Here is an 18172-nt window from a genome sequence, read left to right on the forward strand (position 1 = left end):
GTGTCAGTTACATCAAAGATGTGAAAGTCCTTGGAGTTGTGGTATATATCGATTATACAGAGTTGCCTACATCACAATTGCATCTTTGTTGGATGTTGCAGAATCGTCTTACTTTAACTGTAGTTTTCATAGCAATATTCTTTATAGCAGTAGGGTAGCAGCCAAGAGTACGTTCTGCATTATGTGTGTCTGAATAACTGATGAGACTGCTGATTAAATTTTTAGAACTCATCGATCTAATAGTTTTTATAATAATCAATGTCAATTTAATAAAAAAAAATTTATATGTTGTACAGCATATTTTACATACATAGCTTTTGCCATGGGTATAACTAATCTTATATTTTAAAACAAAAGAGTAGGTGCTTTTATTATAAAATTTTGTCAAAAAGGTCGTAAAAATATTTTTCACGAAAATCTAATTGTTCATTGAGCAGCATTGATGATTTGGTTTTTAAATGAGCATATATCTCGATTTCTTCTAAGATATTCATAAGTAAGCCTTTATTTGCATAATGAAGAACTTGTAAATTCTGTTCTACTGTCCCCTCAGCATGATTATTTAATGCTATATGATGGCCAAATACAGACTTTGTTCGTGAGGTACCCGACGTATGTTCTTTGTACCTTACAGCAAAATTTCGACCTGTTTGGCCGATGTATATTTTCTCACAGTCTCTACACTGGATCTTGTACACACCTGATCTGGTAAACTTTCCATTATCTTTACTTACGGTACGTCTTAATTTTTGTTGTAAAGTATTGTCAGTTGTAAATGCTATTGTTATTCCAGAATTTTTGAATAAATTAGTAATTCCATCTGATATGTTTCCTATATATGTCATCTTCATATATTTTGGATTACCTATTAGTGGAGTACTTTGTGATTGTTGCACTTTATTAAAAATGATATTTTACGTAAAGCGATTACCCAAAGACATCAGAGAAAAATTGATTTACTCATAGCAAAACAACAAAATAAGCTTTTAGAAAAGGTCAACAATATACAACAATTTTATCCAAGGACAATGAATCTTACAGATATTCAGTTCACAAAGTCCGAAATGTCGCTACTTGACAAAGGCTTAAAATATAACCTAACTCCCCCACTAAATAATACAAATGTTAAACACATAATTGCTGATGTTATAGCAACAAGCAAAATATCGAAAATAAATAAACCCGAAGCATGGAAGATAGCCCTAAAAAAGAAAGATTTAATTCTAAAAGAGAAAAATAAACTGCATAGAAAAACTGAAGATAAAACACTTAAAAATACCAATAATAAACTACTGGCAGAGAAAGCAATTGTAGTAAAGGCCGATAAAGGAAATACCCTTGTTATTATTAAAGAAGACGATTATATATTTAAAACACTCATTTTTTAATGAAAATGGGATCGTTGAAGTAACGAAAGACCCCTCTCCAAAGTTCCAGATAAAGATCAAGAAATTAGTCGATGAAAATATTCACCTCTTGACCCCTGAAGAAAAGAATATGATGAAAAATATGAAACCCCAAATACCTAAATTAAGATCACAGATTAAACTGCATAAAAAAGAGAAATCTATACGACCTATTGTCAACTACAAAAGTAGTCCTTCATATAAACTAAATATGAAACTTAATAAAATTTTGAAAGCTTTCTATATATATGACAGCAATTTCAGTATCAAAAACAGTTATGAACTAGCACAACAAATCCACAATATAGACATTCCAACCAGTGCAAGATTTGCCTCATTAGATATTAAAAATTTGTATACAAATATACCCATTAATGAGACGATTAATGTAATTAGGGATAACTTAGTACAATACAAAAATATGACTAAAGACGAAATAATCTAATTTATAGAACTGCTTGAATGCACTTTAGATTTCAATTATTTCTCTTTTAATACTAAAATCTATTGTCAGAAAGATGGCTTAGCAATGGGCAATTCTTTGGCTGGGACAGTTGCAGACATTTTCGTGAACCACATTGAGACGCAATTCCTGAAAAATAACCCTGATATTGCAAATAAAGACATATATTACAAGCGATATGTAGATGATACATTATTGCTATATAATGGTTCAAAAGATGAAATTGAGAAGCTTGCTATAAAATTAAACTCTATGCATCCGAAGTTACAACTTACAGTTGAGCATGAAAATCGAAAATCTATTAACTACCTAGATCTCACTATAACTAATAACAATGGGAAACATTTCTTAACCATATACAGGAAACCTACAACCTGATATTATTAATGACACATCATGTCATCCTGACAAGTATAAAAAAGCATTTTTTAAGTCTATGATACACCGAATACTAAAATTACCGCTAGAAGCTAATGAGATCAAAAAGGAAATGACCATCTTAAAACAAATTGCAAAAACCAATTCTTTCGACACACGACAGGTAGATATCATTTTTAATAAAGTGCAACAATCACAAAGTACTCCACTAATAGGTAATCCAAAATATATGAAGATGACATATATAGGAAACATATCAGATGGAATTACTAATTTATTCAAAAATTCTGGAATAACAATAGCATTTACAACTGACAATACTTTACAACAAAAATTAAGACGTACCGTAAGTAAAGATAATGGAAAGTTTACCAGATCAGGTGTGTACAAGATCCAGTGTAGAGACTGTGAGAAAATATACATCGGCCAAACAGGTCGAAATTTTGCAGTAAGGTACAAAGAACATACGTCGGGTACCTCACGAACAAAGTCTGTATTTGGCCATCATATAGCATTAAATAATCATGCTGAGGGGACAGTAGAACAGAATTTACAAGTTCTTCATTATGCAAATAAAGGCTTACTTATGAATATCTTAGAAGAAATCGAGATATATGCTCATTTGAAAACCAAATCATCAATGCTGCTCAATGAACAATTAGATTTTCACGAAAAATATTTTTACAACCTTTTTGACAAAATTTTATAATAAAAGCACCTACTCTTTTGTTTTAAAATATAAGATTAGTTATACCCATGGCAAAAGCTATGTATGTAAAATATGCTGTACAACATATAAAATTTTTTTTATTAAATTGACATTGATTATTATAAAAACTATTAGATCGATGAGTTCTAAAAATTTAATCAGCAGTCTCATCAGTTATTCAGACACACATAATGCAGAACGTACTCTTGGCTGCTACCCTACTGCTATAAAGAATATTGCTATGAAAACTACAGTTAAAGAAAGACGATTCTGCAACATCCAACAAAGATGCAATTGTGATGTAGGCGACTCAGTATAATCGATATATACCACAACTCCAAGGACTTTCACATTTTTTATGTAACTGACACTGTAATAGTATTAAGGTTGCCCATAGAGGGCACAACTATTACACATCGTAGTTTACCGTTTTTATCTAAAATATAAATAAGCTGTACACCTACTAACTATCTGTTAATCAGACATTTTAAATGAATCAATTTTATGTTATTAGTGTATTTCCTATTTTTATACTTTGACGATGGCGTCATATTATGAACGCTGATTGGCAGTTATGAAGTAGTGTGAAAGGAAGTAGGCGGAGCCTCTGCGTATTTAAGCTCATGCTCAGCACTCATAACCATCAGTTGACTTTGTAGCAGCTGAGGAGAGCTCCGCCTACCATCCTAAGGGAGCCATGGGTATAATTAATTTTATTTTATCTTGTTAAAAAAAATTTTTTTAAACACTTTCATTTTATTTAAAAATTGGTTTCTAGTATTTCCTAATATTAATCCACAGGTCTGATGATGGTTATGTAAAAAGAGCCGAAACCGGTTACATATGTCATTGAAACATAAATGGTGTGATCAGGACTGAACTTTAGTCAAAATATAATAATCTATTGATCACTGTATTCCAAAAATGTTTACCAAAATTGTATTAAGCAAAATGTTTAAACTTTTTACTTCTTAGTGGATTAGCAAAATTGTCCTTGTGAAAGTCACAGGATTCTATAAAATTGTGGTGAAGTCAACTAAAAAAAATATGATCATGCTGTGATTATAAGAGGTCACAATAATTTACACTACCTCATTGAAAGTATCCGGACACTATGTAATGCAGAATTGACTTCTACATGTGACGGGAGGCAGACCTGCCAATGTAAAAGGAGGTGGGGAGTAAGGTGTTATCAATAGAGAAGCAATAACAGCAGAATGGGTTGATCTGGAAAGCTCAATGGTTTTGAACGTGGAATAGTTATTGAATGTCAGACGAGTAACTAGTTCCTTAGGAACATTACAACAATTCTAAACCTGCCCATGTCGACTATTGGTGATGTGACAGTGAAGTGAAGTGGAAATGTGAACAGACAACCACAGCTAAACTAAGACCAAGCAGACATCATGTACTAACAGATGGAGACCATCAAGTATTGCAGAGGGTAGATGCAAAAAAAGAAATTATGTGTCATCAGTGAAAGGAATAAATCGTAAATTCCAAAGTGCTATCAGAAGTCCAGCTAGCACAGATAATGTGTGCAGAGAGTTGAAAACAAAATAGGGTACAATTGTCGCGCAGCTCCTCATACGCTACATATTTCTCTAGTTGATGCTAAGTGAAAACTGAGATGGTGTAAAGGGTGATGCCACTGGACAGTGTATAACTGAAAACAAGTGACTATGCGAGATGAAACCTTCTATATCCTGTTTCAGTCTGATGGAAGGGTTAGGGTATGGCAAGTGCTTGGAGAACTTTACCTGCCATCATGTGTAGTGCCAACAGTGATGTGAGGGGGAAGGGGGGAGGGATAGGGGAGGAGAAAGAGGAAGAGTTATAGTATGGGGGCATTTTTCATGGACCCCTCACTGCAGTTAATGAAATGCTAACACTTTTTACAGTAGTCAGTATGTAAGAGGAACTGTTTGCACAAATTGACTGTATCAGCATGACAGTGCACCCTGTCATATAGCAGCCTCTGTGAAGCAATGGCTTGTGGACAGTAGCAATCCTGAAATGGACTAGCCTGCCAGGAATCCCAACCTTAACGCAATGGGACACCTTTCGGATGAGTTACATGATAGAATGTGACTTCACTCTAGACCTCAGTGTCTTACACCACTACCTTCCCTGGTTTCAGCTCTTTGGGAAGAATGGGCTGCCATTCCTCCACAGACATTCAGACACCTCACCTCACCTCATTGAAAGTGCCCCCAGCATAGTTCAAGCCATCATAAAGGTGAAGGTTGGACACATTCCACATCAGTGCCCACCAACATATGCCTGGATACTTTTGATCAGCTAGTGTATATAAAAATGAAAGCAAGACAAACCTGCAATGTTTCCAAAATTTATTGCCACAAGTATTTAACACAAATGTAATCATCGTAAACATGACAGCATGATATGATCTGACACACTGATCAACTGTAAGCGAAGCACTACAATTTCACAATTCTGAGATCAAAAAAGTTTTGGGATACATTGAACAATGTACATTAGCTGGGCCAAAAGAAAATGGACTATGATGAAAACACACATCACAATAGTTTTCAGTGATGTCGATCTGATGTGCTCGAGTCATAATCACTTGAAGAAATGTCATGCTATGCACTAAGTAGCCAGTCATTGCAACACAGTACTTAAGACCCAGTTAATACAATCACATATCGTAAAAATTAAAACTTCTGTAAATGTGGAATATCTCACAAAAAAATTAGACTTATTGCCAATATTTGTGAAGGAACACTCACTACATGTGTCAGTACTAGGTGCACATGGACTAAACTTCAGTGAAATAATATAATGCAGATTCAAAGGTTACTTATTTGCAATCAGTGATTGCAGACAGTGCCATAAGGGTGGTGGTGTGGCAATTTATGTTAGTAAATATGCAGAAATTTCTTGATCATCACAACAAAGAAGGATCAACTGAAGTGATAGGCGTTGTGCTCCACGGTAATAGTCTTAAGTTGTTGTTATTGTTTTTGTTGTGGTCTTCAGTCCAGAGACTGGTTTGATGCAGCTCTCCATGCTACTCTATCCTGTACAAGGCTCTTCATCTCCGAATAACTACTGCAATCTACATCCTTCTGAACCTGCTTAGTGTATTCATCTCTTGGTCTCCCTCCATGCTTCCCTACAATACTAAACTGGTTATCTCGATGCCTCAGAAAGTGTCCTACCAACCAATCTCGTCTTGTAGTCAAGTTGTGACACAAATGCCTCCCCTCCCCAATTCTATTCAGTACCACCTCATTAGTTATGTGATCTACTCATCTAATCTTCAGCGTTTTTCTGTAGCACCATTTTGAAAGCTTCTATTCTCTTCTTGTCAACACTGTTTACCGTCCATGTTTCGCTTCCATATGTGGCTACACTCCATACAAGTACTTTCAGAAAAGTCTTCCTGACACTTAAATCTATATCCTCTCTACTTCAACCATCATAAGTTATTTTTTCCCCAAATAGCAAAGCTCATCTACTACTTCAAGTGCCTCATTTCCTAATCTAATTCATTCAGCATCACATGATTTAATTCAACTACATTCCAGTATCCTCGTTTTGCTTTGGTTGATGTTCATCTTATATCCTCCTTTAAAGACACTGTCTGTTCTGATCAGTTGCTCTTCCAGGTCCTTTGCTGTCTCTGACAGAATTACAATGTCATCGGCGAACCTCAAAGTTTTTTTCTTCTCCATGGATTTTAATTCCTACTCCGAATATTTCTTTTGTTTCCTCTACTGGTTGCTCAATATACAGATTGAATAATATCGGGAATAGGCTACAACCCTGTCTCACTCCCTTCCCCACCACTGCTTCCCTTTCGTGCCCCTCGACTCTCATAACTGCCATCTGGTTTCTGTACAAATTGTAAATAACCTTTCAATCCCTGTATTTTACCCCTGGCCCCTTCAGAATGTGAAAGAGAGTATTCCAGTCAACTTTGTTAAAAGCTTTCTCCAAGTCTACAAATGCTAGAAATCTAGCTTTACTTTTCCTTAACCTATCTTCTAAGAGAAGTTGTAGGGTCAGCGTTGCCTTGAGTGTTCCTACACTTCATCTACATCTACATCCATACTCCGCAAGCCACCTGACGGTGTGTGGCGGAGGGTACCTTCAGTACCTCTATCGGTTCTCCCTTCTATTCCAGTCTCGTATTGTTCGTGGAAAGACGGATTGTCGGTATGCCTCTGTGTGGGCTCTAATCTCTCTGATTTTATCCTCATGGTCTCTTCGCGAGATATACGTAGGAGGGAGCAATATACTGCTTGACTCTTCGGTGAAGGTATGTTCTCGAAACTTTGACAAAAGCCCGTACCGAGCTACTGAGCGTCTCTCCTGCAGAGTCTTCCACTGGAGTTTATCTATCATCTCCGTAACGCTTTCGCGATTACTAAATGATCCTGTAACGAAGCGCGCTGCTCTCTGTTGGATCTTCTCTATGTCTTGTATCAACCCTATCTGGTACGGATCCCACACTGCTGAGCAGTATTCAAGCAGTGGGCGAACAAGCGTACTGTAACCTACTTCCTTTGTTTTCGGATTGCATTTCCTTAGGATTCTTCCAATGAATCTCAGTCTGGCATCTGCTTTACCGACAGTCAACATTATATGATCATTCCATTTTAAATCACTTCTAATGCGTACTCCCAGATAATTTATGGTATTAACTGCTTCCAGTTGCTGACCTGCTATTTTGTAGCTAAATGATAAAGGATCTATCTTTCTGTGTATTCGCAGCACATTACACTTGTCTACATTGAGATTCAGTTGCCATTCCCTGCACCATGCGTCAATTCGCTGCAGATCCTCCTGCATTTCAGTACAATTTTCCATTGTTACAACCTCTCGATACACCACAGCATCATCTGCAAAAAGCCTCAGTGAACTTCCGATGTCATCCACCAGGTCATTTATGTATATTGTGAGTAGCAACGGTCCTATGACACTCCCCTGCGGCACACCTGAAATTACTCTTACTTCAGAAGACTTCTCTCCATTGAGAATAACATGCTGCATCCTGTTATCTAGGAACTCCTCAATCCAATCACACAATTGGTCTGATAGTCCATATGCTCTTACTTTGTTCATTAAACGACTGTGGGGAACTGTATCGAACGCCTTGCGGAAGTCAAGAAACACGGCATCTACCTGTGAACCCGTGTCTATGGCCCTCTTAGTCTCGTGGACGAATAGCGCGAGCTGGGTTTCACATGACCGTCTTTTTCGAAACCCATGCTGATTCCTACACAGTAGATTTCTAGTCTCCAGAAAAGTCATTATACTCGAACACAATACGTGTTCCAAAATTCTACAACTGATCGACGTTAGAGATATAGGTCTATAGTTCTGCACATCTGTTCGACGTCCCTTCTTGAAAACGGGGATGACCTGTGCCCTTTTCCAATCCTTTGGAACGCTACGCTCTTCTAGAGACCTACGGTACACCGCTGCAAGAAGGGGGGCAAGTTCCTTCGCATACTCTGTGTAAAATTGAACTGGTATCCCATCAGGTCCAGAGGCCTTTCCTCTTTTGAGCGATTTTAATTGTTTCTCTAACCCTCTGTCGTCTATTTCGATATCTACCATTTTGTCATCTGTGCGACAATCTAGAGAAGGAACTACAGTGCAATCTTCCTCTGTGAAACAACTTTGGAAAAAGACATTTAGTATTTCGGCCTTTTGTCTGTCATCCTCTGTTTCAGTACCATTTTGGTCACAGAGTGTCTGGACATTTTGTTTTGATCCACCTACCGCTTTGACATAAGACCAAAATTTCTTAGGATTTTCTGCCAAGTCAGTACATAGAACTTTACTTTCGAATTCATTGAACGCCTCTCGCATAGCTCTCTTCACACTACATTTCGCTTCGCGTAATTTTTGTTTGTCTGCAAGGCTTTGGCTATGTTTATGTTTGCTGTGAAGTTCCCTTTGCTTCCGCATAAGTTTTCTAACTCGGTTGTTGTACCACGGTGGCTCTTTTCCATCTCTTACGATCTTGCTTGGCACATACTCATCCAACGCATATTGTACGATGGTTTTGAACTTTGTCCACTGATCCTCAACACTATCAGTACTTGAGACAAAACTTTTGTGTTGAGCCAACAGGTACTCTGAAATCTGCTTTTTGTCACTTTTTCTAAACAGAAAAATCTTCCTACCCTTTTTAATATTCCTATTTACGGCTGAAATCATCGATGCCGTAACCGCTTTATGATCGCTGATTCCCTGTTCTGCGTTAACTTTTTCAAATAGTTCGGGTCTGTTTGTCACCAGAAGGTCTAATATGTTATCGCCACGAGTCGGTTCTCTGTTTAACTGCTCAAGGTAGTTTTCAGATAAAGCACTTAAAAAAATTTCACTGGATTCTTTGTCCCTGCCACCCGTTATGAATGTTTGAGTCTCCCAGTCTATATCCGGCAAATTAAAATCTCCACCCAGAACTATAACATGGTGGGGAAATCTACTCGAAATATTTTCCAAATTATCCTTCAGGTGCTCAGCCACAACAGCTGCTGAGCCAGGGGGCCTATAGAGACATCCAATTACCATGTCTGAGCCTGCTTTAACCGCAACCTTCACCCAAATCATTTCACATTTCGGATTTCCGTCAATTTCCTTCGATACTATTGCACTTCTTATCGCTATAAACACGCCTCCCCCTTCACTGTTCTGCCTGTCTGTGCGGTATACATTCCAATCTGAGTTTAGGATTTCGTTACTGTTTACGTCTGGTTTCAGCCAACTTTCTGTCCCTAGTACTATATGTGTGTTGTGATCGTTTATTAATGAGAGCAGTTCTGGGACCTTTCTATAGACGCTCCTGCAGTTTACTATTAGCACATTAATATTGTTATTCCCTGTTGCATTTTGCCTACTCCTATCTTGCCGCGTCTCAGGAGGCGTCTTGTCGGGCCTAGGGAGGGGATTCTCTAACCTAAAAAACCCCCATGTGCACTCCACACGTACTCCGCTACCCTTGTAGCCGCTTCCGGCGTGTAGTGCATGCCTGACCTATTCAGGGGGACTCTACATTTCTCCACCCGATAGCGGAGGTCGAGAAATTTGCACCCCAGATCTCCGCAGAATCGTCTGAGCCTCTGGTTTAAGCCTTCCACTCGGCTCCAAACCAGAGGACCGCGATCGGTTCTGGGAACGATACTACAAATAGTTAGCTCTGATTCCACCCCGCGAGCGAGGCTTTCCGCCTTCACCAATTCCGCCAACCGCCTGTACGAACTGAGGATGACCTCTGAACCCAGACGGCAGGAGTCATTGGTGCCGACATGAGCAACAATTTGCAGTCGGGTGCACCCAGTGCTCTCTATCGCCGCCGGTAGGGCCTCCTCCACATCTCGGATGAGACCCCCCGGCAAGCAGACAGAGTGAACACTGGCCTTCTTCCCCGACCTTCTCGCTATTTCCCTAAGGGGCTCCATCACCCGCCTAACGTTGGAGCTCCCAATAACTAATAAACCCCTCCCCCCGTGTGCCTGCTCGGACCTTGCTGAAGGAGAAGCCACATGTCCCCTCACAGGCAGAGCGGGCGATGCCACACGGCCAGCCTCCACATTGACCTTCCGCCTCGTGCGCCGCGAACGCCGCTGAACCCGCCACTCCCCTTGGGGAGAGTGTGGCCCAACCGCGCCCGGTACCCGCGAAGATGTCTCGACAGCAGGGACAGTGGGTGAAGCATGTAACACCTGGGGTGTACCTTGCGACGCACCAGACTCCCCACTGCCGCTACACTCCGAGGCAGCAGCCTGAAGACGGCTGACACTTCTACGGAATCCAAACTGATCTTCCAAGAGATTGGTTTCTACCAGTTTTTCCATTCGTTTGTAAAGAATTTGTGGTAGAATTTTGGAACTATGACCAATTAAACCGATAGTTCGGTAATTTTCACACCTGTCAACACCTGCTTTTCTTGGGATTGGAATTATTATATTCTTCTTGAAGTCTGAAGGTATTTCGCCTGTCTCATACATCTTCCTCACAAGATGGAAAAGTTTTACCATCGCTGGCGCTCCCAAGGCTATCAGTAGTTCTAATGGGATGTTGTCTACGTCTGGGGCCTTGTTTCAACTTAGGTCTTTCAGTGCTCTGTCAAGTACTTCACGCAGTATCATATCTCCCATTTCATCTACACCCTCTTCCATTGCCATAATACTGCCCTCAAGTGCCTTGTCCTTGTATACACCCTCTATATACTCTTTCCACCTTTCTGCTTTCCCTTCTTTCCTTAGGACTTGTTTTCCATCTGAGCTCTTGATATTCATACAGGTGGTTCTCTTTTCTCCAATTGGTCTCTCTTCATTTTCTTGTAGGCATTACCTATCTTACCTCTATAGATATATGCTTCTACATCCTTACATTTGTCCTTTAGCCATTTTACACTTCCTGTCGATCTCATCTAATTTTTGAGACGCGTGTTGAGTTAGCTAAATATAAAAAGATTAGGCTGCGTTGCCCACCATATGCTGATGTAATGTGCCTTTTGGGTGGGCTTAATAGTGTTGTCAGCCAGGCTGCTCCTTATGGCCTTACTATATGTGGTGATTTTAACATAGATCTCTCTTCAAACAGTATAGTGAACTTGAAGCTCACCAGTGTATTAAGCTCAAACAATCTTTTACATACAAGTTCAGACACTAGAGTAATGGACACATGCTCCAACAGATTATGCTATAACCAGCAGAAATGTTATAAATAAGGTAAATTACATGAACTTAAATTTTCTTTATTCTTGCTATTTTTGTCCAGAGATAGACAGGCCTATATAAATTCAACTGTGCCAAAAGCAACAAAAAATGTTCTACAGAAATAAATTCTGAACAGATAATATGTTAGTGCTTTCTAGTACAAACTGGTAGTGGAGAAGTGGAACTCTGTGTACCATGTGAATGAGTCTGATGACACATGGAATGAGTTCTATTGCACCCTGTTCAGACATTAGGACTAAAACTCCCCTTTCACAGAAATCCAGAAAGTAGTTAAACATGTCGACAATGTAAGTAATGCCATACAAATACCCACAAAGTATTTTTAGACTCAGGCAGAGTATGGGTGATCTAAAGCTGCTTCATAAAGCTATTTCTCTGCAGATTTTTAAGGAAAAACACAATCAGGCAAAGATAACTTTTAAAACTTAAATTGCTAGCCACAGAAGCAGATTTTTCAAAGCATTAACATAAGTAAAATATCCTGGGAGCTAACTGCCATATACTGTGAAGGCCCAAGATGATGAACATGAAACCAATCAGCTTAAGACATGGTGTTAACATTGTGGAAAACCCAAATATTATATATAAGACATTAATAACTATTTCACTACCCTTAGTGGCCAACTGACTCACATTATAGATATACAGGTTGAGACTCCAAGACACCCCAATCAATGTGCTGAGTTTGAATTTATGAAGGTGAATGTACATGAAATACACTAGGTAATACATAAACTAAATAGAAAAAAAATTACCTGGATGGGGTGGCATATCCAGTGCAGTTACTATGGTAAGACTATGCACTTGATTAACTGCAGCATTAGAGACATATCCAAATGTTCTAAAAATGACTGCTATGAAACCAGTGTACAGAAAGGGAAGTCAGCCAGAAGTCTCCAACTGCTGACCAACATTAGATGTGACAAAAGCTTTCAGCACTAGAAATCATAGGTTACCTCTAAGAAACCGAAGTCATGCCATTCTGGAGATTCAACCAAGGAACTTTTAGCACCATAACTGTTGAGTCACAAGCAATGCACTTGACTGACTTGCAAATTAAATGGTAAAACTAAAAACTTTCAATCCATTACTGAAACAGCAGCACACCATCTACCTCAGAACTCAGTTCTAAGTCCCTTTCCCTTCCTTGGGTCAACTGAAGTTCACAGTACCACCCATCTGCTTTAACTCATTATTATGTTCTGTGACGTCCTAGATGATGTGGCGAACATGAAACAGAATGTGTTGGCAGAGAGCGACTTGAATTTTGCAGTGGCACTCTCTAGTGTGGTATGTCCACGTTTTTAATTTGTTTGAGAGTGTTGTTAGTCATTCACTGGACTGCTTTAGTGCTGTTTGCAAGAATAAGATTTAAGGTATTAGTTGTGGTTTGTTAGTGAGTTAGAGCGATGCAGAAAGTCATGGGCAATAGATTCATTCTGAAATTTGAAATTGTTAGTGTGGTTGGAGATTTAATATTACGTTCCTTTTTTCATGGATATGAAAATGGTAGTTCACAAGTAGGTTGCTGCATGTCACAATAAGGGATGGCATGTTGACCACAACTAAATTCTTACAGTTGTTTGGACTAATTGCAGAGTATGTGAAGTGTCATCTTGGTGGAAATACAATCAACCAAAGTTGGTGTATCTCGTCTCAGGTACCAGTATAGTATTCTATCCGGAGGGGTTCCTTGTTTGAGAATTCTAGGCTGATCATTCGAGAGACTGTCTGCCACATAATTTCTATCACTTGTTAATTCAGTTCTGTGTTCATGAGACAGAAGCTTTTGTGTGTGTGTGTGTGTGTGTGTGTGTGTGTGTGTGTGTGTGTGTGTGTGTGTGTGTGTGTGTGTGTGTGTGTTTGAAAAATGGTATGAATACAATTTTTTATGATTTTGTGTGTTGCGTTTTTAGTTATGGGTAATTATGTTGGACTGTGAGAGGTGGGCATTGTGGTATTTGTTTTACCTACATTGGGGAGGTCAGGTTTTCAATACTAAGTATATGAGTTGAGTTTTAGTATTATGGCACCCCAGACATCATTTGAACTACATATGTCAAATGAAATTTTTGATTCCTGTTTTTAAAGTTTTTACTGAGGTTTTTGTTTGCTTAAGTTTTGTATGAGTGTTTTGTTGTCTTCATTATGAGGATTGTTCTTTATTTAGTTTGTCCCCACCCATAACAGCATAGTTCCTGTGGGTGTCCCATTAGTTTCATTTTTTCTGCAGTTAAATATTTTCTGCTTTATTTCTGTCTGTTCACACATGTAAAATGTCACATCACATCTGCCATTTGTATACACTTCAAATAGAGGTGGGCACCATCTTGATGACATCATGGGTAACAAACAATGGGTAGTACTACAGTCTTCTCCTTTCCTCATATATAGGCCTAGGCATTATTAATGACACTGCAGAATAACTCATGAACTCTCTTCTTATAAGTTATGTAGATGACAACTCAACCTTAATCTATGGAAAAGAATGTAAGGAGCCACAATGTGCTGCTACTAGTGGGATAACAGAACTAGCTAATAAAATACTTGTGGTGAATGTCACCAAATCTTAAGTATTGCTATTTAAAACAGGCAGTCCTTGCAACACCATCATACATAATATTGGCACAGAAACTGGTAGTAGTAAATTTCTGGGTATGTACATAGATGAAAATCTATGGTTGCCAAACAAAAAATTTTGCACATGGAAATATTATAGCCAACTTGCAAAGATAGTTCCTAGCCAAACACTTGCAATAATATACTACAGAAGTCCTTTCTTAACTATGGAATTGAATTTTGCACAGCTGATGAATCGAAAACTTATAGGCCCTACATGGGATACGCCACAGCAAATAATGTCAAAAATGAATTGTGCAGCACAAATATGTAACAATATATTCTTCATACACATTTGTTATACAACAGCCAGTTCAAGTGATTACGCACAGTGATCTAATTGACTTCACCACCATAATTAAATAAAACTACTTTAAGAAAAGAACAAAATTAAAAATGGAAGATTGAAGTTGATACATCACTGGGTTGATTTGATTTAACAAACTACCAAACTCCCTGAGAAAGTGTAAGGGCAATTATTTTAACACAAAATTAAAATCTTTTCTGATAGAAAAATTATGTTTATTTCATACAATGAATTTTAAGACACTACTTGTGATATTAAGCAGTAGAGTACCAGCTCTAAGGTAATAAACATAAGATGCAACAATTGTAATATGTAACATATTTTGAAAGTGCAATTACTATTGTACTATTATTTCTGACATTTGCAAAAGCTTTTGTTGTGTTTGCTCCATGCAAAGAAAATCTACTCAAAAAAATATGTTTGTCATAATTACCACAACACCAAGGAACACAACAATTGTGCAACACTAGATATTAACACCCAGCTGCTAAAGATAGTATATACCTTAGCAGCTATAATGAAACACAGAAGAATAGTATGATTTAGCAATCAACTTAAACCTCCAACAAATGCGTGAATGCAACCGTATTTCATGTGGTGACTTCTTTGCCTGAGGCACATGATGTTATTGTCAACTTATGAGGGAGTTTTAAAACCTTGTTCTCTAGGTAGTGTTGCCACAAGTTTGAAATGCACCACAGGAAAATAAAATGTTAAAAAGTGTCTGATTACCATATTTCTTTAACTAACTGACCACTGCCATCATATTTTTTCTCACTGCCTTGGAAAACTATGCATGTTTTATGACTGTTATTTACTTCAGTTCAAAATTTCGTAGTATTAAGACAAGGAAGAATAAACTAGTCACACAATGACCAATGAATCATGACATGCAAGTTTTACTGTCTTAAATACCAATGTTAAGACCTTTAAAGAGATGCGACAGACACAGTTAATAAAAGTATAATACCTTAGAACAGTCATCATATTAACTGCCAATAACAGAATGACAGGCCAGAGTTATAAAATAGGAAGTCAAAAATTACTCATTTAGTACATTACTGAGTGACACTAAATGAGGTGAGGTGAATGAGGAGTGTTATATACTTCATGCAAGAAGTTGTGGGCAGAACATAATTAATGGGTTAGCAGTCACTATACAGCTGGGGCACCGAGACCATAACTGGATATCTCTCTCTCTCTCTCTCTCTCTCTCTCTCTCTCTCTCTCTCACACACACACACACACACACACACACACACACACACACACACACACACACACACGAGAGAGAGAGAGAGAGAGAGAGAGAGAGAGAGAGAGAGAGAGAGAGAGAGAAAACATGAACAAAGCACTAACTTGGAAAATATGTTACCAGTTCAACTTTGAAGAGGAAGGAACTGTCTGTCAACTGTAACTCTAGAGAAGGAACAGTATTTGACTGACTAAACTTGAATTTAGTTTCCGTCTTTCATGAAGGTGTGAAATCTTCATATCTCAAACTCAAGACAGTTACTCTGATTTTCTTTTAATATCAGTACAGTGAAAGGAGAAAGAAAATGAAATGTCTAATCTTTGTTTCTTAAAATTATTATGCTTTATATTAAAACGAATGTAACATTGTGATGGTAGAACTTGTGGGTGAATTAACAATTTACAGAGAAGAATGTCATAGTACACTGGTACTGAAATTTCCCAATTATAGTGCATTAAAAAGGCTTTAGGTTTCTAATTATGACTGATAAGGGTCAATATTTTGCAAATGAATGTAGTGTTCTATGATTAAAAACTTCAAGTTCATAATAGCAAGGGCAAACTGTCAAAGCAGCTCTTGAGCTGTTTGCATACCTAAATAACTAAAGTGCAAGCTTGTCGTCTTACTAGGTAACTCAATAAAACAAGTTCATATTTACACTGCAATCAATATGTGCTCAGCACCATATACATAATGATTGCATATGATTTACTTGATAATTATTGTATGCTGTTCCACTACTACCAATGACAATATATTCAAATACAGTAGCTTGGAACTAAACTAGTTTATAGTAATGCCCAGCAGGTGTTGGACAATAACACAACTAATTTATGTGCGAGTTATTGAGTCGTATCATACTACAAAACATGCCACATATTGTTTTAAAACGTAAACTTACATAAAATAAAAAATATGCTAGCGTTTAACCTACATAGGTTTGGTAATGATTGGAAACAGCACCTTCCCCATACACATCCCATCACATATTAAAACCTTTCCACTGGAGTATTCGCATGTCTTTAACAATAACCTGAAGAATAAAATTATGCGGCTATACTAAAAGAAAACCTCAGGACAGTTCCGCGTTATATAGTTCAAATTATGAAACTTATTAAATGAAATGCCGGTAACAGCAGCGTCTGTAAATATAATATGAATCAAAAACTAACTACACACACAGGCGTTGTACTCACCATCACCATCACGTCGTCCAAGTTTCCGACAAAAAGCTGTGCGTACAACAGAATATCCCACATAAGCAAATCCAGCAAAAATTGCGGAACATAATGCTACTTTGTTAACAGTTTTATCTCCTGTTGAAGTTGCCATTTTATTTCAACACATATGAACCGACAGTAGAATCACATTAAAATTGCTTCCCACTCAAGCATTTCACAACACACAGCTGTTCATAAGCAACAACATTTACACGCCCACTTTACATACAACCACACATCACCATCGACCACAGACAGCCATCGGAACAATTCACTCAGCAGACGACGAGCAAAGCAACTATGTCTCACAGATAAAACAATCACGGACTGGAAGTCGATTATGAGAAAAGTCAGAAATCGAGCAAAGTTGCGTGGAATGTGTTGGACTTGTCTTTGTTCAGTCTAATATTTCTCGTCTTCACATGAGTAGTGAATACTAAGAATCGTGATATGACTCAGTGCTCTAGAAAGTTAATTGCCGAATTTATAGTTATATATAAGAACCAAATATATTTGTGGAAGGTAATGAACAAGGCATGCAGCGATCGGGATAGGAAGTTTCTTGTAATCCTCCAATAGAGTAAATGAGAGCAGTTTACACGTGACAAAAGGGAAACAATTAAAAGAATTAATGCAAATCCTTAAGTAAAGAAACAAAATCTTTTGGAAATTTTGTCACAATTGCTTATGTTTTTGACATCAGGTGTATCAGGCAAGGAAATCACATCTCTTGGTAACCTTGAGAAAAGGTTGGAAAGGAGCCGATCTCAGCGAACATACCTCAATCAGACTGAGAACGCTTTTATCGAAGGCCAACTTAGGAATACTCTGTTTAAGTTAACCTACCCTTATAGTTTAAGTTTGAAACCTTTGGTTCTCAAAAGAAATTAATAAGGTAGCGAGACATTTCAAAACGTTTCCTATTGATGACCAATACACAGCAGAATACCTGTGTTCTCTCTCTCCATTTCAACTAAAAATTCTTTAAATTGGCCATGACTAGGAGGTTTAGCTTCAATGGAGTTGGTAGTTTTAGTCACGAACTTCATAACTTGGCGAATTTCTTCTGGAAATGTCTGTACACAAAGT

The 18172-nt window shown here is 37.9% G+C and overlaps 1 protein-coding gene across 4 annotated transcripts in view; it reads right to left on the bottom strand.

Annotated features, from left to right (window-relative positions):
• Positions 1-17376, bottom strand: part of LOC126184042 (uncharacterized) — a 253052-nt gene extending 235676 nt beyond the window's left edge. For all 4 annotated transcript variants that reach the window (XM_049926402.1, XM_049926400.1, XM_049926401.1 and 1 more), the window contains exon 1: positions 17060-17376. In XM_049926402.1, the coding sequence (XP_049782359.1) occupies positions 17060-17195 (136 nt within the window). In that variant the 5' untranslated portion in view covers positions 17196-17376. The remainder of the gene's footprint in view (positions 1-17059) is intronic.
• Between the last annotated feature and the right edge of the window lie 796 nt (positions 17377-18172).

The sequence above is a fragment of the Schistocerca cancellata genome, chromosome 4 (genome assembly GCF_023864275.1).
Source record: "Schistocerca cancellata isolate TAMUIC-IGC-003103 chromosome 4, iqSchCanc2.1, whole genome shotgun sequence".
NCBI lineage: Eukaryota > Metazoa > Arthropoda > Insecta > Orthoptera > Acrididae > Schistocerca > Schistocerca cancellata.